A 12,758-nucleotide genomic window follows, 5' to 3' on the forward strand; every position below is an offset into this window, starting at 1 on the left:
TTATTAATACATTAACATTTTTAATAAATGATAAAATGGATCAAAACCTGGCTGACAGCCATTCAGTGTCCCAGTAACACAAGTGTTTCTTTTTGGCAATGAAATGCTACTGAGCAGCAGCTCAGAAGTGCTAAGTATGGAGCCTTACGCTTTATTATCCCTGCTCTTTCCCAGCAGGGACCGATTCCTGTCTGTGAAACTTTCGGAGGCTGGCCAGGTTTTGACGGTTAAGATGCTTTCAGATGCTGACCAGGGTAGCAAATAGTTTCCAGTTGATGTTCATTCTTGCTGATTTAATTCAATAAGGCGACCAGCAAATACAGCTAATGTTCCTATAATACACACTAGCATAAATATGCCGAGGAGAAGATGATCAACCACCATCGCAACAAACTTCCATTCTTCGGCAGCCTGGGAAAGGAACAAAGGAGATGGTAAAATCTCTGCAGAGCCATGTTTGTTATGGGCATTCTTGTAATTTACTGTCTTAAACAAGGGAAAGGCTCTTCCTTAAGTTCCACTTTTATGCACAAAATACCCATTTTCTGCTCAAACATAGAAAGCCTAAGCTACCTAGAAATGCAAGTTGCAAGACTAAACTGTATAGAAACCCTGGCACTTTGGTAAATGATTTAATTAAAACGAAATGTTGAAAAGCTTAATTTTTAGTCAAGTGTTTGCTTTAGAAAGAGAGCTTAAGACATTGAAAGCAAAACACTTATTTTGACCCAACTGGTTTTTGTTTTTCTATTGCTTTTTTATTCTCTTGGGATATGTAAGAAATTGTCATTAAGTTAGCCCTAGTCCCGCCTTTCCATGGCTAGTGTAGACTCTAAGGTCTGGGAAAGCCTTCTCCATAGCTCCCTTAGTCTTTTTTTCCAGCTGTGGGACACCATGAACCACTTGCTCTGTGACCACGCTCTCTCTGGATGCAGAGTGTGAGGTGCTAAGTGCAGCAGGGCTCAGGACTCCCACCCTGTACCCCTGCCTTATCGAGTGACATGTACTGGCCTAAGACACCCTCTACTTTTGCCTTAGTTGTCCCACAAATAGAAGGGGACTTTTGTAAATTATCTAGAGGACGCTGATAAGCAATACTGTTTTGAGGAGGTTCATAAGTGCATAAATGAATGCAGTGAGGTGGTGGCCTTCTGAAGCCACAACCTTCAGTTTATTTGGGGAACCTGACTTCTGAAACCCCCTGGAAGTGCTATCAGTGGTGACCAGATGACGTGAGCAGCTGGACTCCACTTCCAAAGGGAGCACTTGCCAGTAACCTGAAAACCCTCCTTGTAAGCTTAGGAGGAAGCGAAGCCCGGAGGTGCTGAAGCCACGCCAGCCCTGCTGAAGGTAACAGTTTATCTGCACAGAGGCACAGGAGTTATGGGGAACTTGAGACTACAGCCAGAGCCATTCCACATGCTCCAGGAATTTGGTCACAGGAACAAATACTGTGGTGTAAATCCTGCCCATGGGAAGGAGGCGCCTCCTTTTCAAGAGTATGGCCAAATTATTGTCCCGGAGAGCACCCTCCCCATCTTCAGGATTGTCTGCATCTCAGCAGGGAAGGTCTATGATCATTAAGAAAGGTGAAGTACCAGGACTGAATTACCCATGCAAAAGCTGTGGGAGCTGTGATAACTGAAATAAAAGAGGGGGTTAATTGTGTTGAATGCACTAGAAGGAGGCAGAGCTAGGTTTTCCTGGGGAACACTGCCATATGTGACTCTACACACATTTATCCTTCCTTTGGCTCGCAATGTGGAAAAAGTCAGTAATCAAAGTAGCTCATGACGTGCTTCACTTGCAGAGACTATTTGTAGCATTCAGGAGTAAAACAAAACCTTATCAAAATAGGAATTATCATTTCTAAGTTACATTTAACCCTCTCAGATAAAATTGCTAGCCTTCTCTGAATTCGGCTTGCATCCTGGCTTTTCCAAAGTGACAGGAGCTTGCTTACTGCAGGAGCAAGATGCCTGAGTGGGAGACAGGAAGAATGTGTTTTGGAACTTGCTTACAGTTCTTGAAACTTCTTTGCTACTCACAGACACTCTATCTCTACAGTTTCACATACCACGTTTAGAAAACCTTAGCGCTGACACTTTCTTTTTTTTATTTTATTTTTTTGCGGGGCCAAGATTCAATTGCCATGTACAACAATTATCTGTTGCTCCTTGGTGACTGCATCGAGAGCAAAAGACTGTCCTCTGTTACAGCCAAACCACAGCTTGGAGTGTTTTTGTGAGGCGGGGATATTTTGCCAAAAAAATAAGATGTAGCAATTTGAAAGCAATAAATGAATCATGCACAAAAAATGGCTTACATTACTGGCTTCTTGGTCTGATTTCATCGTTTCTGCAATGTATTTGATTCCCTCTATAGCATTTTTCACATCTGGATTTTTGGTAAGTGGGGAGTAGAAGTTGACAGGCACGGAACCTGGCTTCCCAGAAATTTCAGAAATATCAATATCTTCTGCAAAAATATTTTTGTCTTGTTTATCCCTGGACGGTCGTTTCATTGTAGAGAAAAACATCATGTTTGGGATTGTGTCAATAAAGATCTGAAACAGAGGGAGAAGAGGACAGTTGCTGGTCGGCGTGGCTGTGTTGCAGATGCAGCTGTGCACTGAACAAAGGCGAGCCTCTCCGGTCCCAAATCTCTTCCCATGCTGGATCAGCTACAGATTCCCTCTCGGAGTATGTCACGGCCCGCGCCTCAGTCACACTGGGGCTTTTGTCAGCCTTATGTCCCGGGGCAGATGGAGTCACCCACAGGCCTGTCACACATTTTCTGGAAACCATTTCCCCCCCACCATATAGCCAATATCTACACACGAAGGAGGGTGTGTCGTCCTGGAGCAGACCCTCAGCTAGTGCGAGCTGACAGAGCTCAAGCAATCTCATCTAATTTGGAACATACTTCTTATGACTCTGGCTTGGAGAATGAACTACAAAGGATCTCTTTTGGCTACTTATGTTTGACTTTGTTATTACAAATGTTTGTTATACGTGCATATAAGGTTTACAATAATTTCCTTTGGAGCTGACAGAGGCTTGCTGCCAGAGCAATTTTAAGCACATGCAGTGTTTGCCTGTTGAAAGGCAGGGATTGTTTGTGCTGCAGAGTGAATCTGATGTCAGATGTAGCCTTAAAAGTATAAGTAGAAATACACAGAACAATCTCCTATTCATGTCATGGTTTAATATTAAACCAGGCAGCCTTAAAAATGGCAAGAATATCTGAATGGATCGATCCTCTTTGGTACTGACTCCCTGGTAAAGAACTTGTAATGACAGACACCCAATTTTTTCTACATGTTGTGGTTGCTATTTAGGCTACTGTGCAAGGATCTCCTTGCTTCCCAAGGACTGCAGAGCAACGGTATTTGCTGGAAAAGTACAGAGAAGATCATAGTTTTTGCTAAACAATATTTTGCAAAATGGTGTGCTGAACACAGGAATCTCCAATGCCCTTTGTGCTCTGCACTCACACGGGCTGGTGAACTTGGCCACTGGCAGGCAGTGGTGCTTTGCAGTCAGATGGAGAATTAGACCAGGAAATGTAATTTGAGTCCAGCTGGACATTTTCTTTTCCCTGTATCTTCAGCTGCCCGTGTTTTGCCTCTTCCGTTCCCTGCAAGACTCTACCCCAGTGGACAATTTTGTTACTTAAAGAGGCACTTTAGCAATCTGGCTGACTTTATGCACAGCTAAGTAGTAAACACTGACTCCTGTGCCTAAAGAGAGTTAACATGATGCATTTACTTCCCCAATTCTCGCTGACTTTTATTAGAAAACCTCCCAATAAAATATGGAGTGCTCAGTGGAAAGGAGGAAACGTGCAAAGCCATAGAGCTCACCTTCCTGACCCAGTGCGGCATGGTGTGAGTGCTTGGGGAGCGGTGGTGGGTGTTGATGACGATGACCGTGATGATGATTGAAGCGATGACAAACACCATTGTAAACAACATGTATTTGCCTATCAGAGGCACTGCACTGGAGGTGGAGGGAATCAGCTCCACGATGACCAGAAGGAACACAGTCAAAGACAGCAGAACAGAGATGCTGAGAGTCATTTTCTCACCTGCCATGCAAAAAAAAAAAAAAAAAAAACCCAAACCAAAAAACCTCCACAACAAAAAAACAAACAATTGCTGCTCCTATCTGGAGTGCTATCATCTCTCCCAACATCCAAAGCAGTAACTAGGCTGGCCAAACCTGGGAGCTTGACACAGCATCAGCTCCAGCATTAAGGTGGGAATCACAAGGTATGACTGGCCTGAGGTGTGGGTGATGGATATGGAAAGCTTATTTGCCAGGAGCATTTAATGGGCTGTGCATTTTGAGTGATGAATTGTATGCACCTGATTAATGCTTGCTCCTCAGCCTCCTGGGGGTTTGCTTGCCTTACTCTCTGGTAGGCTCATGGTGGGCTGGGTGGGCAGACAAAAATCACATCTGACACCAGAGGTCAGTTGCTGTCTGAGATCTTCCAGTATGTAGGATGTTAAAACTGAACCACAAAACATGATTCACACATCTTTTTTTTTCTATCCAGTTCAACTTTCTTTAAAGTTTTCCACTGAAAATAACCCACATCAGGCATTTCATAGAAGGACCTTAATGAAATTAAGCAGTATGAAAAGCTGAGACAAGGTAAAATGATTGAACAGAAGGAAATGCTTGCAGGGAGCAAGCGCTGCTCGGCAGGGACGAAAGAGGCCAGATTAGGCCAGGATTACTCTTTTTGTCACAAGAGGTAATGTGTGTGAAGAGATAACGAGCTGTCTCTTCTGACATGGCGCAGAAGGGCCTCAGCCAGCCCTGTGTGCTCACTGTGTGACGTACTAACGCACTACCTACCTACCTGTGGCAAAACACAAAAATCAACAGGCTAAATCTTTCTTTTGCAGAAGTTAACCAGATAGTTAATCATTGATTTCTGTGGGAAACCAACCCAATCTTATTTATATCAATATTTTCACCTTCTGGCCCTTACCCTTTATTTGCAGAATGTTTAGAGCCATTATTTTGAGATGTCTAATTTTAGTAAGCGCTGCCCTTCAAGTTGGCTGGTGATTTCAAATACTGAGAAATTCTCAGAAACTTGTTACAAGAGTAATTACTATGGCAGCAGTATGAATAAATTTACGTACCTGAATCTGTGGGTAGGTAGAAAACTAACCCGGTTAAAAAGGAGAAGAGCAGGCAGGGAATGATGACGTTCACAATGAAGTAGAGCGGCAGGCGCTGCATGAGGAAGTGGTAGGTGATATCCAGGTAGGGGGTGTCGGGGCAGCAAGCGTAGTAAACCCAGTGCTTCCAGCCACGGTAGTCCTTCATCACCCACTCCCCACTCTCCATGAAGTTACTCAGATCTGGACGATCACTCTCCTGACAGCAAAAAAAATGACAAATTCTTAATATTAAAGGTTCTGAACAAAATCAAAACTTGGCAGTCGCTCATGAACAGGATTCCAAATAACTCAGGCACTTCATGCATTTTTGTGAGCAAAACACTCTTGTCTATGTTATTTTGCTTTAGAATGTCATCCTTTATGCAGCATTCAACTAAATATTTTACAGAAACAGTCAGGGGTAGTTGACAAAAGAGGAAGACTGATTAAATATTTACATCTAGGAGACATACCCGAGGGGACAGGGAAAGAGTCCTTGGAAATGGAAAGTCATGAACAGAGAAACTGCACACACCCCTACCTCCCCTACCCTGCCAAAAAAATAAGGAAACAAACAAAAGCAGAACAGGCAACACCATAAGAAGTGGTGTGAAGCTGTTGGAGGATAGACAGGCAGGAGACTGTTAGGGCACAGGAATTATGCATCTGCAAAATTTTAGAAGCCCGACCAGGAAATTTTGTGCTAGATCTACAAATAGGGTTTTTATATTTTACAGGCAGTGCCTGCTTGTTTTTCAGTCAAAACAAGGTTATATTCCCATTCTAAAGCTGAGATTTCCCTAGAAACATATCCAGGTCTTTACTGCTTTTCCCAGTTACAAACTCCTTGCTTACCGGGTTAATAACAACCATTGTACCGTCATATGTCCAGGTTCCCAACTTCATACTGCAGTTCTGCTGGTCAAATGGGAAGTGCGTGACTATAATTTCACAGTAACTTTTAAAAATAGCTGGTGGTGTCCAGGTGATGAGGCCTGTGTGCTCCAGAAGGACTTTGGTGTACTTAACGATGGCGAAATCACCATCTGCGCTGCAAAAGGAACAAGGACATTAATGCAATATGGGCAGCATAGTTAACGTAGTCACAAAAGGATTTTTCTGGCTGCGGATCCACCGGTCCCCCCCAGGGCCATCGTGCCTGCTCCTGGAGGAGCCTGCTCTGAGGCATGCTACCCACTGGCCCAGAGGCCGTGGGAAAGCAGCCCCACCACAGCGGTGCCACGGGGCAGGGCTACCCCTCCCTCCCAGGCAGTGGCCACCCCTTACTTGTTGTAAAGAACAAGGTCTGGCCGCCAGATATCATCTGAGGGGATGCGGATTTTTTTCACGCCGCCGTAGTCATCTGGATTCCACTTGAGGTTGACGTCTGTCCATTGCTAAAAAGGGAGGATTTCAGCCACTGAGAGCCTCTTCCAGCACTTCTGGGGGTAGTTTTGGTACTCCCTAGAAACATGCACCTCCCTTGCTTTGGGACATACAGGTAAGCATAAACATATGCTAGCGAGACCCCCAGCTAATTTCTTATATTAACTTAAATTTTGGTTTAAGAAGCTCATTAAAAACAAAACAAAACAGAAAATAAAAGACAATTATACCAGAAGTCTACAGTTCGAAATAGAATGCAGAATGCTTTTCTTACATTTTGCTCTTGAGACCCCAGAAAGAAGAAATGCTCTGCTAGCTGACCCACCTGTCCAAGTTACCCCTGAAAGTATAACATAGTTAATTCCTTGCTGTGTTTAGTGAATTAATTTGAATTGGATGAAATGTTTAGCAATATTTAGAGTTACCTGTTTCAGACGTACATTAGTTGTCACAATCTGATTTACTTCATCCTTAAAAGAAGAAAGAAGGAAAGAAAAGAGGGCAGTAGCAGCAAACATCAGGGTTAAAGGAGAAAAATGACACCATTTGGCACGATCACGTAAGCCAGTGGTTCAACACGTGCCATATGTTCATACCATACCACGCTAATAAGCTGAATGAGCTGCAGCCCAACAGTGACGACAACGGCATCCCGATGGTCCTCCACTGGGCGCACCACCTTGTTGTAGTCCCTGAACAAGTCCTCGACGAGGCGAGTCTCATGTTCGTAGCACAGGGCCAGCCCCGCTGCGGAACAGCAGGGGTGGCATCAGTGAGAGGGGACAGGGGACACGCTACAGGCCGTCGGGCTGAGGTGGGTGGGCACGATGGAGATACCATCAACAGCAGGCTGCAGGCGGTGGGTGAGCACCAAGTCCTCTGTGTGACTCCTCGTTTCAGGCGTGCTTTGTGTGCACTGCAAATACTGTCAGCAGGGGTAACTACCTATGTGATCTGGAGGTCAGCTTAGGGGTAAGGCAATAACAGCCTCCAACAAATAGCCATGACTGGGGACATCACACTGAGCAGTAGGAATCTCCTCCAGGCTCGCCCAACCCGCAATTGTGCTGACATGCAATTCTTTGGACAGTTAAGCACAGAGAATACCCATAATCAGGGATTTCTGATGTTGTCTCCTCCACCTTCAGTTCCACGGACTTGCCTGTAACATTAACATTAAATGACAGGGCCAAGCACAACAGTCACCGAGGTGAAAGCACCATCCAGACTCCTTGCATCTGAAGTCTCAGCAGAGCAGGAGTTCCTCTCCACGACGGGAGTTGCTTAGGTTGTGTTTGTGGTGAGAGAGAAGGAAACCATTCACAATGTGGTCTCACATTTCCCTCTCCTCAGGGAAGGTCTCAACCTGTCCCTGGAGAGCTCTGCCCACGGACTGCTCAGCATGGCTCAGCACCGCTAGATGAGAGAGCCCTTGTAAGAAGAGGGCACCACAAGTGAAAATGGCAGGTGGCAGCTTTGTTTCGGTGCAGCTTCAGCAGTACATGTGCGTGGCACTGTACGCTTAGGGGTGAGGGCTGAGATTCCCACCTCACAGAAAAACAGATGAACCCCATTTCCATATTGCCTGTTGCAGAGCAAGCAGCTGCGTCATGTACCCAGACTGCAGCTGCCTCACAAGGGAGCAAACAGGAAAGGGGCTTGTGGATGTTTTTGTGTGTACCCCCTTTTAAAGGTAGAGAGAGGGAACAGAACAGCTGAGCCTTGCCACAAGCATTTTTGGCAGATCCCACCCTCTCTCCATTTGAATCCTGGGCCACTGAAGTCAACAAGAATTTTGTTGCTGACTCCAACCTAAGCCAGGATTTCTCCTGTTTCCTAACTGGCTTTTCATCAGCTCCTTTTATGTAGTTGAGGTGAGATGCCAAGGATTCTGTCTCAGCCTTGTCCTGCCATGAGCTGGTATTAAAATACTTGGATGCCATTGAGAAAAGCTGTCTGCTGCAGACACGCACTGCTTGCTTCCCCTTCCAGGAGGCTGGGCTGGAGTGGGCAGGAGTCGTCTTTCAATTTTTAAGTTATGATCGCAGCACCATATCTAAATCAAACTCTCTGCTATGCTTTATTAATCCAATTAAAATCCATCACACTACTACCTTCTGGTGTGGCTTGGTAGGAATTTAGTACACTGCTTGAATTTGGTGAAAAGTTTTTAGGATCACAAAATACTTCTTCTTTTATGGGACAGTTTAATAAGAATTATCCTGGTACAACACATGCAGCTGCAAATTGATCCTGCTTCCTTGTCAGTAGTCCCACAACTTACTGAAATTTCTTGTAATGAATTTTTACATTTCAAACCATGTTTACTAGATTCTTTCACACATTTTGAAAGACATGTAGCACTAGAGTAAACGGGAGCATGGCAAAAAGACAACAGAGAGAAAAATTAACACAGAAACTTTACACTTCACAATACCTGGTGTCTGAAATTACAAATACCTGAACTGTTACCAACGCACTCCAAAGCTCTCATTTAAACAGTTTGGTATATTCATAAAACCTTATCAGTAGGACAGGCTGCTCCAAGAGCACAGATTCGCTCATACCAATGTATACGCAAAGCCCTGGTCCTGCACGCTCAGGAAGGAGCCGACCCCTGTTCAAGGCATGGCTGGAACTTATTTACCTGCAGAGATGAGGAGGAGTACGCGATGGACCTTCACCATCCCGGCTTCCTCTTGCTGCAGTCATACAGACGGAGGCAAGCACAAAGCGCCTTTCAGGTCTCTTCGGAGGAGGGCTGTGCTGCCTCCTGCCAGGGTGCTGGCGAAATAGAACCACAGAGGTATTGATTTACAGCACCTGCTTTTGGGAACAACAGCTGAGGGCCACTGTGCCACGGGGTTGGAAATGGGAGCACAGTGTGGTTCGCCAGTCAAGCATCTTCTGCAGTTCACAGAAGGTCATTTTTTTCTAAGTGGCAATGTGATCTGTGACTTAATAAACACATAAACATATAAATAAAGATAAGGGATTATTTGTAGAGTAACTGAACATTTCAGTGAACTCTTGGAAACTTCTCGAGCAGGAGACCCAAAGCTGTGTGTCATCCTTTTTGACCAGAGCAACTTGCCAGATTTGGGATTTTGTTTCTCTGAGGGAAGACAGATCACAGTAATTTATTTCTGATGCACCTTCACCAGCATACAGACTGTGCGCTGGGATGAGGCTGCTTCCTTTGCTTTACAGGATGAGAAATCTTTGAAGAAATAAACAAGTATGTTCAAGAGATCCATCTGCTTGATTCCACTGGGATTTTCAGAAGGTACTCAACACTCCCTTGAAAGCTGTTAACTAATCTAAATAACCTGAAGTAAGAGGGAAAACCCTCCCATAGATACCTATAGGCTTACTGAACGGTAAAAGGCAGACGATAGGAATATATATTTGGTTTCTATAGCAGGGCAGGTCCAGTGAATTCCTGCAGGGCATGCTAGTGCTTGCTTGTTATTGTCATAAATCACCTAGAAAAGGGGTGAAAAATTAGGTATTTGGTAACAGTACTCAGTTATTCAGACTAGCGAAGAAAATGGCCAACTGTGAACAATTCTATATATACATATACGTGATGAGTTCCTCTGAGCTCACCAATATCACTCAGGAACAAAATCTTGAGACAGATAGTTCTGTGAAGTGCTCAGCAGCATGAAAATAGCAAGTCCATAAGTTTCTAGGAAAAGAGATGAAGCAAACAGGAACAATGCCATTATAACTTAGTGGTGTGCCGAGTACTCTTTGCAGTTCTGGTCCTCTGGTTTCAAAAGGAGGCTTGGAAAAGGCCCAGGAGAAAGTGACAATGACGGCCACAGTACAGACTGGCTTCTGTACCTGGAACAGATAGCTAGTATGAATCTTCAATCTGGAAGAGAAGCCAGAGAGAGAAAGGGCTTTGGTAGGGTCTGTAAAATCACAAGTGGTCTGGACAAGGCAGATTTGGACTCACTCACTGTTCCCATGCAAAAAAGGTAGAGGGCATCAAGGGAAACTCGAGTTGGCAGGTTTAAACAAGACACCTCTTCACACAGTATGGCCGTGGTGGAACTCAGTGCCACAGGAGTTTCTGATTGACAGAAGTTTGTGTGCATTCAGAAAAAATCAGTTTGATAAATTAATTTCATGCTGTTAAATAAAAAAAAAAAAAAAACAAAAAAAAAAAAACCAACCCAAGAAGTCTGTCACAGAAGTCCCAGAGTCACAGGAAGCTGGGGCAGTATCCTGGGGAAATACCACTAAATGCTTGCCCTGTTCTTGCACTTTTCCCTAGGCACTTGCTGTTTGGAGACATCAGACTAGGTGACTTGCCACAACCATTCTTACACACTGCTCCAAATTTCATTTTCCAGAAATCATTCTCCACAAAACCCTTCCTTAACTTTGCCTCTGGGTGACACTAGACGTACTTTCTATTTCTTACGGATATCCTTTGTGCTGAGCACCAGATGGTTTGGTGTTTCCTGCTGGAAGCTTTTATTATTATTATTATTATTTTAATTATCTATTTAAAAATCACTCCTCCTCCACTAACTCAGCATTCAGCCTCTGCATTTACATTTGCTCTCCTTTAAAAACTCTCCATCTACATAACTCCGGCCTCGTCCCTGGCCAGCAGCTCCCATTGTTGCAGCTCTCTTATTTCAAACAAATAGCTGGCTGCTTCCAACTTTCATCCTGGGCTGGGCAGCTGCTGTGCCCAGTGTGGATACAATTGCACCGAGGCGTTGTGGGAATGCTGACGATGCCCCTTTGAGTCCTCTTGGGGTCTCTCAAAGCATTCCTGCCCACGCAAGGCAGGGCTGGCAGGTTCGCTCCGAAACAGATGGAGGAGAGTGTTACCACTCTGGCAAATTCTAGCTCTTGGGTAACACAAGTTTCTGCCCCCTGCCCCAAAATGGTCTAGCTGCTTGGAATCGTCAGGATGCAGAATCTGTAGGAGCCCCAGAAAGTCTGCAGCCTTAGCAGCGTGTTATTTCTCTTGCAGCTGAGCTGAACCGAGAGCAGCTTGGGGAGCCAGTTACCCCTCACTGGCTGGAAGTGAGAGCTCATGCTGGAAGAGGCAGGAGCAGGTATTTGGAGAAGGACCTTGGGGAGTGACAGCCCAGCTGCGAAGAATGTTCGCTAGCAGAGACACAAGACTATTTCCCTCCCGCAAAAAATCAAGGCAACCCGAGCTCCTGCAGTTAAATATGGACAGAGAAGTGAATGCTGCTTGTTGTTAACAAGGGAATGTGACCCGTCATGACCGAGGTGAAAAAGCAAGGGGAGGGGATGAGCTATACCAAATGCCTGAATTTGATCCATTGCTATGAAGGTTGTTTGCCTTTTTTTTTATTTTATTTTTTAACCATCAGAGCATCAAGAGATTTTTTGACAAATGGTTTATTCCCACACAGAAAAACCATTTTCACATCTATCTCAACTCCAAGCTTTCTGGCTTGGTCTGTGAGCCCCGCCCCCCTCCTCAGACAAACCCACTATTCACTGTGCTAATGGCAAGACCAGTCTCATTCACACCAATTGGAAAGAAGCAGAACTCACCACTTGCTGAATTTAGGGCATTGCTCCCTCCATACAGGTACCAGGAACATGTGCTGTCAGGGTTTCGGCCCACTCCAGCCTGAAGCAAGTCAGCCATGAACAAGTACTACTGCAGGTATGTCTCTTCGGCAGGGTGATTACTAATTTTAAGTTATTAATTACATTTAAGTTACTAATGCTTTTGACAGAATGAGGAATACAAGATTTTCACTGAAATGTTTGTCACAGAATTGCATGCATAAATGCAATGCCTGACTAGAAAGAGCAGATGCAGGACGCTCCAACAGCTGCAGGGCCTATATGGGGAAGCAGAAGTAAAATTAATAAAAAAAATAGAGAAAAGGTAGATATTACATCAGGGGAGTTAAGGGCACAAAAGCTGAAAAATAATAGCAGCGTTCATTTTGGCTTTTTTAGCTTCCAAGTGCAGTTTGTATATGCATTTTTTAATGCATTTTGGCATCAGAAAAAAATGGCATTGTTGGTGACAGTAGATTATGGCAGCACTGGGTAAGAGAAGGCAGATGGTTAGACAAATAAGTTGTGAATTTGCCATGTGTTTGTTACCAGATTGCCCCTAGTTATAGACAGTATGGCACACATTTCCCGCTGGAAGCCATCTCACAGGACTCTG

General features: G+C 44.5%; 1 protein-coding gene across 1 annotated transcript; it reads right to left on the reverse strand.

Annotated features, from left to right (window-relative positions):
* CHRNA1 (cholinergic receptor nicotinic alpha 1 subunit) lies at positions 1-9,295 on the reverse strand. The gene is made up of 9 exons (XM_009969414.2): positions 9,216-9,295; positions 7,170-7,315; positions 6,994-7,038; positions 6,470-6,579; positions 6,038-6,233; positions 5,162-5,399; positions 3,866-4,089; positions 2,327-2,566; positions 1-411 (listed from the first exon to the last, which is right to left on the reverse strand). Exons 1-9 carry the CDS (start codon positions 9,253-9,255, stop codon positions 280-282), a joined length of 1,371 nt encoding a protein of 456 aa, XP_009967716.2. The 5' UTR covers positions 9,256-9,295; the 3' UTR covers positions 1-279.
* Between the last annotated feature and the right edge of the window lie 3,463 nt (positions 9,296-12,758).

Source organism: Tyto alba, unplaced genomic scaffold (assembly GCF_018691265.1).
Source record: "Tyto alba isolate M040663 unplaced genomic scaffold, T.alba_DEE_v4.0 Super-Scaffold_7, whole genome shotgun sequence".
Lineage (NCBI taxonomy): Eukaryota > Metazoa > Chordata > Aves > Strigiformes > Tytonidae > Tyto > Tyto alba.